General features: G+C 44.3%; 1 protein-coding gene across 1 annotated transcript in view; it reads left to right on the forward strand.

The window, feature by feature from the left end:
- T265_14562 (hypothetical protein) overlaps positions 1-17,367 on the forward strand; it is a gene marked incomplete at both ends in the record, with an annotated part of 28,385 nt that extends 11,018 nt beyond the window's left edge. Inside the window, 2 exons of the mRNA XM_009174195.1 lie at positions 10,085-10,820; positions 16,584-17,367. Coding sequence (XP_009172459.1) covers positions 10,085-10,820; positions 16,584-16,598 — 751 coding nt within the window. The remainder of the gene's footprint in view (positions 1-10,084; positions 10,821-16,583) is intronic.
- Positions 17,368-17,569: the final 202 nt, after the last annotated feature.

Genomic DNA, 17,569 nt, shown 5'->3' on the forward strand with positions numbered 1-17,569 from the left:
AAGTGACCTTACTGAACACTCATCCAACTCGTGCCCTTTCGTGGCCATTCAGTCTTGATCATACAGTCTTCACTACCTTCAGTTTCTCAGAGCATAACCTGTCTGTTTCGATCTGGATTGACAATCAATATGTTGCGTGAGACTAACCAAAGTCGACTTGCCTGGTGGTATTTTCTGGAGCAGACGGCTGCGTAGACGGCATAGCACTGAACTGTAGTTCTAATTCAACTTACCATCTGCGGTTGTCTAGTGGAATTCTGTGTCGCTTCATCGAACCAGTCTACTACAGACACATGGTCATTGCATTCCTTACTTTCCGTCTCAGTCGTCTCTTTTCTGTTTATGTTTCCTGGAAATAGGACGTCTTTGTTTGCCCCGTCTGACCGCAATACAGGCCATCTGTTTGGGAAGTCTGTTTGGGGCCAGGACATCTTAATCCTCGATCTCACGTGACACGGAGTGGTTTTTCTCTTTCTGTGTTCCACCTGCGAGTGTTTCTGGATAGATGAGTGAATTCTCTCACCACAGATGAGTGAATATTCGCAGTGTATGTTTGTCAGTTTGGGCTGTATATGAGTGGGATGAAACCGCAGAAAACCGGTGTGACTCACTGTTTATTACACCTACGGTGGTTGCGCTTGTATATTTTCTGCCTTGGATTAGGGTAAACCTTCATCAATCGACCAAACAGCCGCTGTGAACCCGACGACGACGCTGTATGGGGCACACTCATATTTTCTACACTGACACTCCATTTTATGGAAGGTCAAACTGTATAAAGATCAAGTGGTGTCGACGGTCGTAGGGCTTGGAGTAAAGCTTTTAGGAAGATATACAGTCACTGTCCAATGAGTTCCCACGTAACAGTGGCACATCATATGAAGGATTACTTAATTTTCTGACACACTAGCGTCCCCCCCCCTAGTATAGACTTATCCCCTACTAGGACTATTCCACGCCGCTCTTATGAGATTGGACTTGAAAGTGATACTCTTTGAGAAACTTAACCTAACTCCCAATAAACACCACCCTAAGAGCCGTCTTCTATTCGAACAGGAACCAGGATGTTAAATCCGGACTTTGTTTTTCTTACGGTAAGGTCAAGAGCCGATACTTAGTGCCGGCTTATTGATGTCAGTGGTCATGATGACGCAGTGGCCACTGAGTCTGGAAATGACGGGCTCATTGTTGTGTTTAATTAATGAACGAAAATATCCCTAATTGACTGGTCACCCATTTAAAGTAACTTCGGTGTTGTTCGCTTGGCAATGTTTGTGATAGAATCCCGTCGCTCTCTGTCATATCTGCCCGGGCCTCAATGAAATGTAGTTACTTACCCTCCTAAGACCGTTTATATGACGTTGCAACTATTCTTACGGTGGACAAAATACCGCGACATCATTGTGGTTGCCCTGTATGTACAGTCGATCCACAGTCTTGGTACTCCCTGAATTCGATGGAGGTTCGGTCCGCTTGGTCGGCTCTTCTCCGAAGTTTTTTCCTCGGAACCTAATCCGGTCCTTGTATGCACACACTTTGGGACATTAATCAGATTATGAACTCTCCTAAAGCATCCCTACAAGTGACATCCGAAGAGGATATCCACTGTCATCACTCCACTCAGCCCCGCCGTCCACGAAATACCATAGCGTCTTTTACGAGTTTATCCATACTCGAACTCTTGGGAACTGTTTGTGTTGAACCCACTATCAGAGCGGAAGAATATACCGCTCCGCTGTTCCTTTTCCACCCACAGAATGTCCAAGCGTAGTAATTTTTTGTCTGTCTGACTAGCTAGGCCTTTTAAAAATGCTGATACTTTTGTAGTCTGCTACACTGCTTCTTACTAGTTTGATGTTGGTCTGTTGGAGACATCTGTATCCGATCTAGTACTGGAACTATTTATATTGAAACAGTCTTCTCTTAGGAAGCCAAGCCAAGCCAAGCTAGCTGCTGCCACAATATTTTTGGACTTTTGTTTCCCTGGACGAGGCCTAAAATCCATTGCACGGTTGAGTCTTACCTTCAAATTCGTGTTTATCTACCCTTTTAGAATGTGTTTTCTGTCTGTTTCACAACTGCACACATGTAGTCAGTAGCATTTCTCACTCTCTACAGCGAGAGCCGTCGTCAGAAAGGTCTTGCGGTCAAACTAGGAATGCTTCCAAACGTGCATATTTCTGTACCTTTCTTTTCGGCATTAGTTAAAGCGTATTTCTATTCACCTGTTTCGTTGTGTTTTGGTTTGCACCTATTTGGCGCTGATCATCATATGTTAAGAGGGAATTCACTGGGGACATATGTCTAGAGTGTCGTCCATAACCTTCGTCTGCGGCATTATCCTATTTGTTCTGTGATCCTGTTCCAGGCATGCTATCCACTCGTGACATTTGGTTATATGCTTTTTGACGCCCCTTCGTGAGAGTAGTTACAGTGTTTGAGGCTCGTACACAGAATCCATCAGACACACTTCTGTCACAACCAAAAGAGCTATCGAGGTGCGAAAAACCATGCGCATCATCCAGTGACTTCCCTTGCATCGGAGACTATACGCTGCTTCTTTTGGGCACAAGGTACATCCTGACGGTATGACGCCGATCATTTTATCCGGCACGACTTTCAGCTTCTGTTGATCTTCACAGGTTAGGACGATGTATTCTGCATACAGCGGGTCATCTCCAAACACTTTGTGTAACTATTGCAACTATTTGATCACCAGAGTTTTGTAGATTCTCAGGCGTTCGCCTCAGCGAAATCTAGTATGGCTCTATTCAACTGGTTGATGTACCACTGGCACACCTAGGTGATTTAGAATTAAGTAGTGACGCCAGTTCAAATGGCACACCGCGGACTTTACAAACGATTATCAATGTACTAGCGGTGTCAAGCAATCAGATAGCATCAGATGAAGGCAATGAAAGTGCCATGAGTCCCAGATCTAGGCAAGCCACTGAACTAAATGTGTTCTCAGCATTCGATGAATGCTCACAGTTCTCACATGACATTCAACAACTTTGTTGGCTTCTGTGCAACGCTTCATTATGATGAAAACACTGTAAGACTCAAGTACATGGCTTGACTTCTTTTTTTTCCAACTGTTGTCAAAATTTTGAAAACCGCGAGTAATGCTCATCCTACGAGATCGAAAGCCCAATTCCCTAGAATTACAGTTTATGATGCCTATTTTCTGCAAAATGTATTTTGTTGGGCTTTACAAATTCACCACGAAACAGTGGCTTCGGGAACACAACAATTCAACCCCAATGGGAACATTGTGTCCAGCCCGCTGATCATGCTTGAGCTGGTTTTCGTCAGTTCAAGATAAAGCTTGAGACATCGTTGACGGTTTAACGTTCTGGTGGCATTATCACATTGTGGGGAAATTTTATTGAGTTCGTTTAGACCTGCGGTCATCGCGGTACGTCCCTTTTCGAGCTTGTGTCTTGGTACTACTATGGGAATCAATTCAAATGTGGTTAAAAGTTGCGGTAGTTCTGCCAAACCTATTGAGCGGATAGCACAACCAGTGTCCAGTGCATGTGTTTAGGTCTACCTGTTTTGTGCCGATGTTGTGGCTGGATTATCCGAAAGTATTGTTCGATTGTGGGCAGTCCCCATTGTCCTTGTGGTGTTGCTAGTCAGTCAGAAGGAGGCTGATGTTGTGTACCTCGGGTGTCGGCTTTCTTTTCACCTACCTGTCATAGACGAACTTTTCGAAATGTCACCGTGGTACTCCTGATTTGTGACATCCGGATACAGATTCTTCCCAATTTTGTAGCCTAGAAAGCAGCGTTTGATAGGACTTTCATGTTTTCGCGGATGGCGTTACTCTTCCAGTCACCTTTTTCGTAAGCAACACGTTTTGACGTACCAGATTTTCATATGAATGTCATATTTGCTTTCATATCATAACTTTACCACTTTTAGGCGCAGATGAATTGTTTAGCACACCATTGGTTGCAAATGATCGACTTTGGCATCACCGGAACATTCATCGAACGTGCCATGGCTGTTTGCACCACCACCGTAGGGTTATGGTGGCTGTTGTATTGATTGTGCTGGTACGCCGCGTTTATGGCAAATTCTACTTTACGCTGACATCTCATTCTACCGTATCAAAACTTAAAGAGTCTCGAGAAAAAACCGACTTACCACTCTGACCAAAAATCTATGAAGATCACCTTCTACTGGAGTTCTCTGTCGGCAAGCACACTTTTTGACGATAGTATGCTTGACTCCACGCCCATCGAACGATTCTCCATGCAAAACACTGTTAGCACTGTCATCTTGAATAGTGATTTCATTCATTCTTACCTCTCCATCGAAAATTCTACTTCTTTCATAGATTCCCAGTCACGGCCAAGGAATCATCACTGTAACCTGCTTGTGTGTGTTTTTAAGAACCCACATACCAGAAAAATTCAAGCCACATCCGAACTGACGTATACATCGGGACGCCAATTTCATCCAATCGTAATTCACACTATTCAGAACGAACGGTTTTCATGCAGTACGGCTATACTACCATACTTACCGTGGCACTGAATAAATTTCTGAGTTTAGCTGTCCGATCTTGTCATACTCAACGAAGGACTACTTAATTAGGTAACTTTCATTGAGATAGCCCTAGGTACTACTTTATCAGTGCAGTACTTTACCGAGTTAATGTGCATCGAATTAGATCGATCCGCTGACCGACCACGGTTTTTGATGCACGTCCTTCTCTCCGTCAGTCAAATGACCATTAGGTGCCTCTCAAGAGACATGCTTCCCGAAGAGGCATGAACGGTTCTATACAGTCAACATTGCATTCGATATTTGACCAGCATAAACCTGTGCAGTAATCCTCAAAAAGGTGGGGTAAGTGGGGTATCCCGCCTTTCCCCATTGGGCTACACACTGATTCGCAGATGTCACAATAATTGAGCAGCCTCTACGCTCCACTCCGCTCCCTAAGAATGACCTGATGATAAAGCGTTTGCAATCAAATTTCGCAGCGAAGCGAACAAGCCTACGCTACATGAGCTACCGACAATCTCGATAGCGTACTAAATAGTGGCTGACTGTTCGAAATTAATATTTGGTCTCCTCGCTAAAAAAGGTTCTCTCTTTGAATCCACTCGTTACTCTCTAGGTTTGAGCTGGTAGTATCTCAACCATCTTGCTCCCATCAAAATACGCCTTGCAATGAAGTCAGTATGTAAAAGAACCCACTTAGTTGCAGTACTGTTTTAGTAGAAGGACTGAAGCATTTTCAGGTTGCTCAAGCTTTGCTAGAAGCAAGGGGCACTTTAGAGTTAAGACGACCTAATTAGGTTTCCACCCTTAAGAGAGGTCGTCTTCCGGGTCGATCGCCAGAATGCCGGCCACCAGACACGAAGTACGGCGTAACCAGCCCTTCTACAGGAAAACCAATTTCACTGAGTATCCTTTTCATGGAGGATGTCAACATAACCGAACGAAATCGTCTTCTCTCTTCCAAAAAACATTCGCCTTCCTCAAGCATGTGTAGATCTGAAACATTCACCGTGGTCTTCGAGGTCTTACAAACTATTTCATCCTTTTTTTCAATTGTTCCCCACTGACCCAATTAACCAACATTCGTGGCTACTGATTTGGTTCATGCCAGCCTTGTTATTGATTTCCAGTACAAATTAACCCTGTCTGCTAGCTGGAATGGTGGAATCGTGTGAACATACGTCTTTATGGTCAAATGGCGCAAATGGCATTAAAACGATAGCGCTATTTATTACTCCAAAGCAGGTTGTTGGGCTAAGCCAACTAGCATAGATGAGCACCTCTAACAAAAACGGAGCTGGTATTCACATCCGGAAGACATGAAATCGAGTCCTTTTATGGTTCTAATTGATTTTACATGAAAACAGAGTAATATCAACAGCTTAGCGGGGTTCTGAGTGTAACTCACTGTTGACCGGTGTTAGGTTGACGTTGCCCGGGAAAAACTAGGTTAGATATGGATGCGCCGGATGAAACACACACAGGCCCTAAAGTTCTCACTTTTATCTCAGCAAGTTAGCGATGAATAAGTTGTGGCTTGTGAAGCTGATGTTACTTGTGCTTTGGTTGTTTGTTTTGGCTTACCGATCCGAAATAAGTCCATTTCTGATCGAACTTCCTCTCTTTTGAGAGGATTCCCTAGTAAGAAAATGAGGCCGGCGAAATCAGTGCCTCGTCCAAAGACTTTTCTACCAATAATAATAGTAATACTAATTAAATCGTTCAACTGTAGCACCCCTCCGTTGCCTAGGTGCCATGTCACTCGAAGGAAGCACGAGGGCTGAGATACTGTCGGGTTGCTCAAGCCTAGACAGGAACAGTCGAGATGCAGAGGTTGGGTTGGAATCACAGATCTTCCGGCCGGTAAGCTCGCAACTTAACCACTGAGCTGTTTCTAGCTCTACCAATAGAATCGCTGCTCTACTTTCTCTGGAAATCTGTCGTAGATGACTAATATGGGTATAAAATACAGTGTTCGCCTGGTTCATCCATAAGATCTTCCGGATGTGGCGTCACGTCCATCGTAGCTCACTAACATCCGCGACTTGCATTCAATACCACATTCGGCTCTGGCTTACTAGGCATACGCAGACTTCCAATCGCTCAGCTACAAACGATCGATCTATCCACTGTGGGAATCACCTGACCATAAACCCCACTGTAAATGCGCAAGTTTTATAGTCACACATAGTTAAACTTACAAAAAACTGATTATATATTTCTTTCATCTACGAGGAAAGTCGAGTCAAAACCTGAGTGATTTTTTGTGTACTTTGCAACACTGCCTGAAGCAACACTCCGAATTATCGATTTACCCTGAATGCTTAATCTAGTAGTATCAGCACGAAGAAGCACGTGCCATCGGCTCGTTCCGGAAATATCACCACTTGCAACATCCATTCCTATATGTTTCGGATACCGTTTTCATTTGGTACTTATACCTTCGACTTGCTGCCTACACTTCGATTTAGAGGCTGTTCGGTTGTCTACAAAAGCAGGTCGAGTACCGTGTATGGAAGTAGAAAAAATTCCTTAATATTATTTCTGTTTCTGAAAATGGCGTGAAAATGAGGGACGGAAAATAGCGTAGAAAACCAACATCCATGCCTATTAGGAAGCACTTCTGTACAATCCACCAGATTAGTAAAAATTAGATATCAAGTTCTTACTATAGTGGCTAATACACAGCAATCCTCCACCCATATGCGCTGGGTGTTTCAGAATGGTATCTTAAGGACATCCTAAACTGTTGTTCGTTTGTTTACCACCCCTGAGCGCTGGTGGGTGATTACGCCATCACAATAACAAAGAGGTATGATATGCCTGTGCTTGTCGGTGATGTTAGATGCAGCGAGCGTTTTTTTTTGAGTCGGTCGATCACGGCGGTGATGTTAGATGCAGCGAGCGTTTTTTTAGACTCAGGTCGATCACGGCAGGGGACTCAGCAGCTATCGTGTGTAAGGATGGAGGTCAAGGTTACTATAGTCCATATTCTGTTGAGTGGTGTAAATGTCACTGTGGATGCTTTTTACGTTTCAACGTTAATGGCTGAGTTGGAGGTAGCGCTGGTTGCTGATCTGGCGGTCCTTGGTTCGAACCTCGCTTTGGCCCAAACAACATTCTAGTAACCAAGGTGTCGTGTTTTCTACCGTTTTTTGTAAGCTGTGCACCACATCATCAGATGGACGTTCAGCTGTCACATGTGAATAGTTAGTCGACTTAATTAGTACATCACAGGCACACTTCCGTCACAGGAAGTTCACCCTTAAACCAGGGTCTCCTTATATCCGGGAGAAGAACACTATCCCTGGGCTGAAAAATAACACCTGGGATATTGTTACGATTGTTAAAAACTATGGACTGTTTGTGATGTTGAGCCCCAACTTGAAAGGGCTGTTGTTGGAAATCTATTTTCACTTGTCTGACGGATGCCACCAAACTTGCCTGTCCACCAGATTTACTTCTGGCGTTCGACGTGTTCTGATAAATAGCTATCCCCTCTAATAACATCTGTCCTCCGAACCGGTTGAATTCACTCTGCTGTCAGAAGCACGTTCTCATAAGAGGCAAAAACATATTGCCCTGTCGTAACCGAATTTTTCTGCACCGCTCCAGTGGTCTTAAATGGAAAAAGCAAAAATTATGAATCCATTAGCTGGCTTGCATTTAGACGCGGCAATTACAGTAGAATGCAAAAAATCCAATGTGAATAACTCTTGTAGTCACTGGCAGCCGGGAATACTTGCTTTGAAAAATTTTTATTACGTGGGAGATGAACAGGTGAATGAAAAATGGGAAGCTACCAAATGCACTCAATGTGAGCTTCGCCATCCCTAACTTGTTTCTGACTCTTTCAGTATCCACTTTACGTTCTTTTCAATGTTAGAATCTCCTGAATTTTACTGTTATGTTTCTGAGAGCACAGCGAAATTGCTTCGTCCCATTTTTGAATGGTGGAGGATAGACTGCCTCCCGACAAAGGTGCTTTCATTTATTTTATCTTTTTATATACGTTTGTATTCTCGCCTTGTCGTCCTCGAAACTACGACATCGGGTTTTTATTTGGGTTGGTGATGTCTAGTATCCATTGAAAAATCTCTGAGTTGGACACTGGTAATTTCAATAGCGCTACCGAAACAAATTCAGTGAACACGTCAGACTGACTTGTACATGAACAAAAGTGCATTAGTATCGTTGAGATCATTTTGATAGATCCGCACTCTACATACTTTGTCCAAAAACCACAGTGACTTGTGTTAGATGTACCATCATTCTCAAGCAGCCTGGACACAGCCTCCTTGTTGATGTTCCCGACACGAAACTTTGAGTCACGTGCAGTTTTGACGATCCTGAATATCAAAAGGAGAAGTAGGGTTCCTTAGTCTACCGTACTATTTACACAAAAGCCATAGGGCAAACCTCAGTTGTTTACGTTCGTAGCGTCAACATATGCGCAAGTCTGTCACTGACCGGCACAACGCATTGCCTAGGTCTGCACAGCAAACAACGGTGAGCAGAATGTTGCCTTGTTAGTGGGTTTTGGTCGTTTCTTCTGAGACCAGCCTCGTAATTCTGATTCGCGCTGCGATACCACGGAGATCACGACTGAAGAAGTCGAAGGAGGTTTAGCAGACTAGGCGCGAACCCGCATATTAAGTGGGTCACACACATACATACCAGTGTCGGACGGGGCGGCCTTTGCGACAAGGTGGGTGGAAGATACCGACGAGCAAAAGTACATGGGCGGAGTAAGCAAATGAATTAGGGGTTATCATGATGTCATGAACATCGGGAACGAAGGTTGGCGCCTCACTGCTATATGTGTACTTAAAGCATACTCTACCGTGTAGTACAACACGTTGCTCTTGTCACTCACTACAGTCCTATCAGGTGATTGTCCCGTGGCTTCTCAACTGTTGTGTTGTAGGGGAAGAAACGGTAACATTTGATGCTCGTTCTAGAACCGGAATCGTTGTTTTATTAGCACCTGATTTCTCGATCGAAGTGGAATCTTAATTGCGGTGTGGATTGAGGTTTCTGCAGCACATAGCAAATATTCTATTGTAGGTCAAGAAGGAATGGTTTTCCGGAGAGGGACCTACATCATTATTGGCTGTCTATTGTCTGTTATCTGCTCAATCGTTGTGACAGACGCCAGGCTTCCCTCACAGAACATTGTTTTTCACGATTTATTTGGATATTCATTGTTGCGGTAACCTTATTGCGTTGACCTGATGCAGATAGGATGGAGTTCGAATTTTTACTCTATACCATAAATTCCTCCTTGTCCTCTTTTCTACCCACGCTTCATACTTTACTCATATTCTTCCTTACTCTTCTTCTGTGTCTATCTAGCTGTTTCAAGGTCTTTTGTAATTCACAGTACATATGCCTTTTCTTTCAGTTTGTCTGACAATATGCTCTTGTATAAATGTGCGTTGTTTCGGTAAGCCGCCTTTAATTTCGCTATTATGACTTGCTCAGTGATGTTTATAACGTTTATCGTAAGATGTGAGTGTTTCCATGTTCCTACTTGTTCATTCTTTGCCCATTCCTTGAATACTAGGTGCATAATCTGCATGTGTGAATATGAGGAAGGAGATGAATTGCGATACCTCCCCTGCCTACATACTTACCATCGTACTTGCATTGATGACTGGCTCATGCGTGCGTTGACGTGCCCTTCTTGCTTGGAAGAACTTCGACCATCGTCGCCCAATGTTAGCAGATCCACTGACTCGAACCGTAACCTAACTCGTGTTCCACTCAGGGAGGCACAATCCGGTGAACCCCCTTCTTATACCGTTGCCACCAATCCAGCTACGACCACCACATCATTACTCCCGGGGGATAGCTCAACTGATTCGCAAAATCGTGGTGACGAGGTCGATGATGGACCAACTTTTTCTGTGGTGGAGTCGCAGTTAGACAGTTCTGCAACTCAGCATCCAGTCAAACAGCTTACAGATACAGCCGGTGGTAAAAACAATAGCAGCGGTGGCGATTGTGCGAGTGTGGTCCTCCAACAGTCACGCTACCATCGGCGTACCAGGTCAAATGGACCCCCAGTCTCCCGCACCGAAACTATGACCAGGTCACCACTACCCGCATTAAATCCAGGGACTATTCGTCGTGGCAACAGTGAAACTGAATTGGACCTAGTTCAACCGTCTACCACATTTCTACCGCATCTCCATCCTCACCACCCACAATCCTCCAACAGACAAGATGATCAGATGACCCCACATATTCAGCAGCACCTCCCAAGCTTAACACGGCAACTTGATGGCGATTCGCATGAGGTAACTGGTTATTTTCTCTATGCCTTGTTTACTCTCAAGGAGATGTTGTTAAAACCATACGTTCCCAGGCCTTTCTCCCCTGAACGCAATCCGCTTTTCATAATGGATATATGAATTTCATTACGCCTTTGTGTATCAGGCGGTTGTTCATGTGAAGGTCTGCAGTCCCCAGCCTCCCTACATGCGCACACACTGGTGGGCTAGCTTCCTTTTCTGGATTTACTTGTCATGAGGTACGCTAATGTACCCACGCCCAGAGTTGCCCATTGCCCTGAACCGCGTATGAAGCCGTCAGAACCTCTTTATCCGGATATGAGACCGAGGGCCGAAGAATGATATCATCTTCGCTATAAATTTTTTCTTTCTTCTGATTAGCAGGCTTGGTTGACAAATAAGTCGGAACGTATTAAGGTAAGAATTTGATCAGTTTCAGTGGATTTTGACGCAGATGGGGAGGACATACATATGATGAACTCTCAACTATTGAGTGTAACAATAGTCTTCTGTTGTGAATTTTGTCTGAGACTAGGTGGACAAATGCGGTTGGACAGGACTAGCAGCTGGTGTGCTTTCTTTATTTTTTCCCCAGCCTGATTTTAAACGAACTCTTTTATGGGCTCTATTTATGACCAGTATGACAACGTGAGCAACTTGCTATGTCTCACCCACGCTCCCTTAGGCTGGTAGCTACACCCAGGCGAAGAATCTAAGTTTAATGACATTGTTACCGAGTAGTGTCGATGTGGGTGGTGAATGGAACAAACTACCTGTTTCGGCTTTAGACGATGTTGACTCTCGTCAAGACCTTCAAGTACACCGGTTCTTCGCGTTTGACCACAAAGACGTTCTGTTGTTTGTGAGGCAGTGGATCACCTAGCACGCTGCATGGCGTGCTAGCACAGTGCAATATATATAAATATAATGGGCGAGCTGTTTTCGCTATGTACCACAGATTTAAATGAACACAGAATCATCAGGATCCGGTGCGCGTGAGATCCTTATTCCATCCACTCCCAAAAGTCGGCACATATGTAACGCGATGGTTGAAGAGTCGCTGAGCTACGACCCTCAATAAAGTAACCCTGGGTTGATGATTACACAAGTGGATCACCTGACTGGTGATCGAGCCTGGAACCTTTCAGCCACAAACGTTGCATAGTTGATACCAGACAATTTAGATGTTCCAGGTGCCGTGTAAAAGCGATGCTAGCCAGTTTGGGGAGTTGCATAGCAATGAAACGGACGAATCACCCGGATAAAATAAAGGAAATAAAAATAAAGAACAAGGGCAATTTGCCTAAAGATTAACAAAATTGTTTGAGAGTTTTACTGGATGGCGGTTGGACCGTTGAAGGAAGTTTCCTCAAATGTTCCACCCAGCTACTCTTGAGGCCACAGCGAATTGTCAGAAACAGGATTTTCGGGGGACCAAGATGGCTACTACGCGCGTCAGCCATCCGAACGACAGCTATCTCCAATTCGAAGCAGTCGTTGAGCCACAAAACATATGAGAGTGAGTGACATTCTCTTGTACACTTGCGATTGCGTGGGATGAACAAAACACACCCTATACGTGCTGAACGGCATATCTGGCCTCTTGAATGAGCTACTGGGAGTGGGTTTCCTCGGCTTTGTCCGTGTGTATCCGTTTGCTTACTGGTGTGATGCTCGAGAACTGCAACAAACATTCAATGACTGATATTGTAATGCAAAAATTGTTTCTGGTGAGGAAATTCGTGCACCATGGACGATGTGCAAACAACTATGCCCTACAGCAGTTCGCTACTGTTATGCTGCGTGTATGCTGCGTGTTCCGTGACCAAGCTAGCGGAACACTCCTATCAACGTGGCAATAACTGCTAGCAGCCGAACCTCACGAAGTCTGTTGTTATCCTGCAGTGTCAGGGTCCATAGTTTTTCGGTCCACTGCAGGGAATTTAATACAATTGGGCAAGTTTGGGTTGTAGTTGTGACGAGGCTTGATTGTAAACGGTACGTGTTGCGGATTGTTGATCAACTCCAGAGAACCACATTATAGAACTCTGCATTTCATATTGATGATGACCTGATCAGCATGTCTAAACGTTTCGTACTTACAGATAGTCGTATTTCTCGGGATGGAATTTATTATCACTTCAGCAGAGTGTGGTTTTTTCAACGTTTCACCCAGTGGTGCACGGTGTGTGTCCTAACGCGTCTTTGTTACTTTCATCATCATGACTCACGTGATGTGTTATATTTGACTGCTATGTTGAGAGTGTGCTGTGGTAAGTAGGACTACTAGGGGAACTTTGTTGGATCTAATTGTCAGCGAAATTCGATTGCCCCCATGTTTCAGATTAAGGGAAATCAACACGTTTTGGCTGACGATTTGAATAATAACGCTCTTGCATCCTCCTAAAGGTCTCCTCCTCCTTAAGATCTCTTACCCACAGTTCCAAAGCCACCCCTTCGGAGTGAACCATTCCTGCAATCCAGAGTGATTGCACTCGGCAAGGCAACCACACTCCCGCCACACTTCTGGTTGAAGCGTTTACCTTACGCCTTTAGGCTACAAGGAAGTCGATGACATTTCTTTGTCGGGTCGACGTCAGGCGCAAAGATGGGCTAGAATCGCACGCTTCATTATGTTTGTCAATCTATTTGGGATTTTTCCTGACTCCCGGAAAACCTAGTGTAGTACTACATGTCTCCCATGTCTCCGAACTTCTCAATGCCGAATTGCACCTGGTTCGGGTGGCTGCGCATGATCTGTTTTGAACCACATTTGGGGGGGGATAAAGGCTCGAAGGATTGCTGCGAGTCATTAGCGTTATGTAGGTCAGAAGTAGGAGGCGAATAAAAATACTCCGATCTCATTCCATATGTATCTGTTGGTCTCATTCTTTCGTGTGACTCAATGTCATGGGCGTTTCGAAGCCTGTCCAGTCGCTACCCCCTACTGCAAACATGGTCAACGAAGAACTTCTTTAGAGTCGAAGGTGTTACAGCCAGGATTTATCAAGTTTATCTTGACTCTGACAACCATCGACATCTCGGTTAGCTTTTATCCTGAACTGTGCACCACAATGGACGTGAAAAGAATACCCTAACGTATTGTTCGTTATCCACTAGGTTTGAGGCTTAAATCCTTTCAAATGTTTTGCGATACTGTTGCTTCCAGAACATTGAGGAGGTAGCATTCTAGTGACCTTAGTTGTCGAATGGTGCATCTCAGCACTGGTTGATTTTTAGCAGGGGGCATAAGGTGCAATCGCACGACTTAGGAACGAATTTTTTTCCCTTAAAAACCACACAGGAATGAGTGCACCACACTTGTGGCTTTACTCGTGGCTTCAAGTGACACTTTTATTCGGACTTTCACGCGCAAAAACCCTGGTATAATCATGTCTTTCGTCATGGTGCATTGAGCTCTTCGTTTAATAGGTCGTGTGATGTCTTTCCCTCTTTATTTTTTGCTTTTGATTGCCCAATTGTTGAATACTGATTGTGGATCTAGGCTTTGGACCTCACGCTCATTCTCTTCACCAAGATAACTTGTGAGCTCAGTGGACTTAGACGTGTAAATTCACTTGTTGTTTTTTCAAGGAAACGCCTTATCACGTGATATGTTACTCGTTACAATGAAGAGAACTAAGCTGTACAACTAGTATGCTTTGGATTTACCGGCCACACGTAGCATCAGGTGACTGGTACGAGTTTATGGAGAAAAGCATTTTTTTACCAGACGCTCGACGATTGAAGATCAGTTTTCGAGTTTGCACTTGGATGTGACGTAGTAGTCTCGCCTGCGCCCGTAAGTATGCCTTGGAGATAGATAGGTATCGGGTAATCGCTTTATTTTTGGACGTGCATCATTCGGGGAAAGAAACGAACTGCTTCACTATCTCGCCCTTTCCAACAAATTGATTTCTGTGACCGTTTCATTGATTTGCTCACTTTGGCCAGTGTTGTACTGGGCTCGGGTTCTAAGTAGCCTTTCGAATTGGGAAGTGGTTTAATCACTACACATGAGCCACAGCAATCTAGATAGCCGAGAATCAGAACCCGAAAAAGGGAGTGAACACCGTAGATGACTCTAACAGATCGAGCGAATAAGAATATCTGCAAGACCATCTGCATTGTGTCGGCGAACCATTCTGTGCGGTGATAATAATAATAATAATAATAATATAATCGTTCAGCTGTAACACCCTACCGGTGTGTAGCTACCATGTTAGCCGAAGGAGGAATGAGGGCTGCAATACTGCCAAGTTGCTCAAGCCTAGACAGGGAATGTCGAGATGCAGAGGTCGGGTTCGAACCATGGACCTTCCGGTCAGTAAATTCGTGATCTAACCTTTAAGCCATCTCCCCCCTCATTAAAAAAATTAAATCCATATATGTTAAAAAACGCGTTCTACTATTTGACTAACTTCCCAACAAGGGAGCATGTCCGCTGTAGAATGTGTTGCAGTGCATGCAGCCTGTCCCACGGATATAGCGGAACACTTGCCTGTATCCTGTCAGATTTACTGGTTCCATCGCGAATAACCTCATGACTCATTTGACCTGGTTGAAATATTTCCTGGCATAGATTTATTGAATACATTGATGAGGTTGTACGTCAATGAATCTTCAATCTAGCCAGAGTAATTATTTTTTTAGGAGCCGGTCATAAGCTTTTTGTTCAAATGAACGTACAAGTAGAATTCATCGAGCATCATGCAAGACAGGCGCTTTGTGGACGCTGTTAGCCCAGCCGCTGTTTTGCTCTAACGTGCGACAGCCCAGGAAGCTGCTGTTTTGTGTCGATTTGTCCCTGAGACAGTGATCACACTAATTTGGGATTTGGTGCAGATGGCTTTCGCCGTATTTTTCCTTTCAGAATTGTGTCGAAGTTTTTTTGGTGTTTCATGTGACGTGGTTCTATGGTGGAGTCACAATTTGCTGCATGCAGTTGAGGTCGCTCCCGAGATCTGAACTGCACCTCGAGTTTGACTTAGAATTTTTCGGAGTTCAATTCCTGCAGTTAAGTGCAAAGTCATGTACGCCTGCAGGGGATTTTCAGCACACAAATTTAGAATGGAATGGAACCCACGAGATCTGGGTTTGTGCCTCCCTCATACGTAGTTGCTCATCATATTTTCGAATGGTATCACTAAACCACTACTTACACACGGCGGAAGTGTGCCTTTATCCACAGTTTACGCTTCGCTCAGTACTGGAAACCTCACCTGGTATTGAATAAAGCGTAACTTATTTCCTGACCTCTGTGTTTTCGGTACATTACTTCTATTAACTGATATTGATAGTACTGACGTTTCAGTGGTTGAAGGACTGGTTGCTTGACTGAATGCTGTCAGAAGGTCCTTTACTGTAAGAAACTCTTTTGCCTCCCTTTTCTGTTGCAGTTAGGTGCGTTCGCTGTCAGCTACCTATAACAGAGATTTGCCAAGAGTCAGCGAGTTTCTGTGTTTCCTCCACTGTTCGAATTGTCAAGTTCGCCAGCGTCACCTCAGTTAGCTGGACTTGTTTGAGAAAGTTCGTGTCGTCTACTTTGCCACTAATTGTCCCGCGTGCCACTTGAGCATATGATCAATAAGAAATAAGCACTTGGGGCCCCATGAAACAGTACCTTGATCCATGCAATTAGTCTCGTTTTGGCCGTTAAATTGTGCATTTGGCGGCTTCGTGACATCGTTCAGCGGAAATTGATTAGTCGTATTTAGGTAACGATGCTGATTTCATTGACAGGGCGGTGTTGTTGATTTTGCCTTTCAGGTGCGACCGAGCTAACAGCAGAACTCAAGCTACATCTGATTAGAGACACATTTCAGACGAGGTGCCGATGTTGGTGCTGCCTGAATAAACCCAGTCAGTCCACTGTGCTTTCAACCCGTTCACCCCCACAGTCTCGGAGAGTGATACGCATCGCCGCAGTAATTCAAGCGTAACCCCCATGGTTGTTCGCCTCCTTGAGTCGTGCTCGTTTTTGCTTTTCTTACCTTGTTCGCGCTTGCTCATTTATTCATTTTTCATAGTCAGTTGTTTAACCAGGAGCAGTTTCTTATTCGCCTCCGGTCTTGATGGATTGGTTCGTATCCCCCCGTTGTTTCCACATCATCATAATTTCATTCAGTTTGATCGCTTTGACGCCCATTCGAGCATTTTCAGCACTACTGACCTGTTGTACATGCCTATGGAACAGCTCTCAAGCTTTGTATCTCACAGAATTCTATTACTTATCAACATGCCCCGGTAACTCACGTTATTATTCTGCCTGTTTCATCGATAGGTAGAGGAATGTGAACTCGTCAGTCAACCAGATTTTAGTTGCCAAAGGCTCTCAACACAATCCTTTCATATTTCTATTCTTCTAGTCTTCACGTTTTTAGTTTTGTTTCACTTTATCATTTTCTGTTTTTATCAAGTCATTGTTTGAACTCATCCATGCTGGTGCTCGTTTGTCGTAGATCTATCCCATACCAACCAACGTCCACCTATGTATCGTTACATAGTTTTTTTCTTTTTCAAACCGGAACTTTCCAATACTTTTTTGCATCGTTATTTTCGTTTTCATTCGGGTTGAAAATGGCAGGGAAATTAACAGGTTATTCCTTGTTTGCGGTCTATCACTTCTGCACAGGTTGCGCTGGCTTGGCCATGTGTTGCCTATGCCAGTCGACCGACTTCCTCGAAGGGCTCTTTTCGCCCAACCATGTGAAGGGTGGAAGAGAGCCAGAGGCGGTCAAACAATGACTTGGCAG

Source organism: Opisthorchis viverrini (genome assembly GCF_000715545.1).
Source record: "Opisthorchis viverrini unplaced genomic scaffold opera_v5_216, whole genome shotgun sequence".
In the NCBI taxonomy this organism is placed as follows: Eukaryota; Metazoa; Platyhelminthes; class Trematoda; order Opisthorchiida; family Opisthorchiidae; genus Opisthorchis; species Opisthorchis viverrini.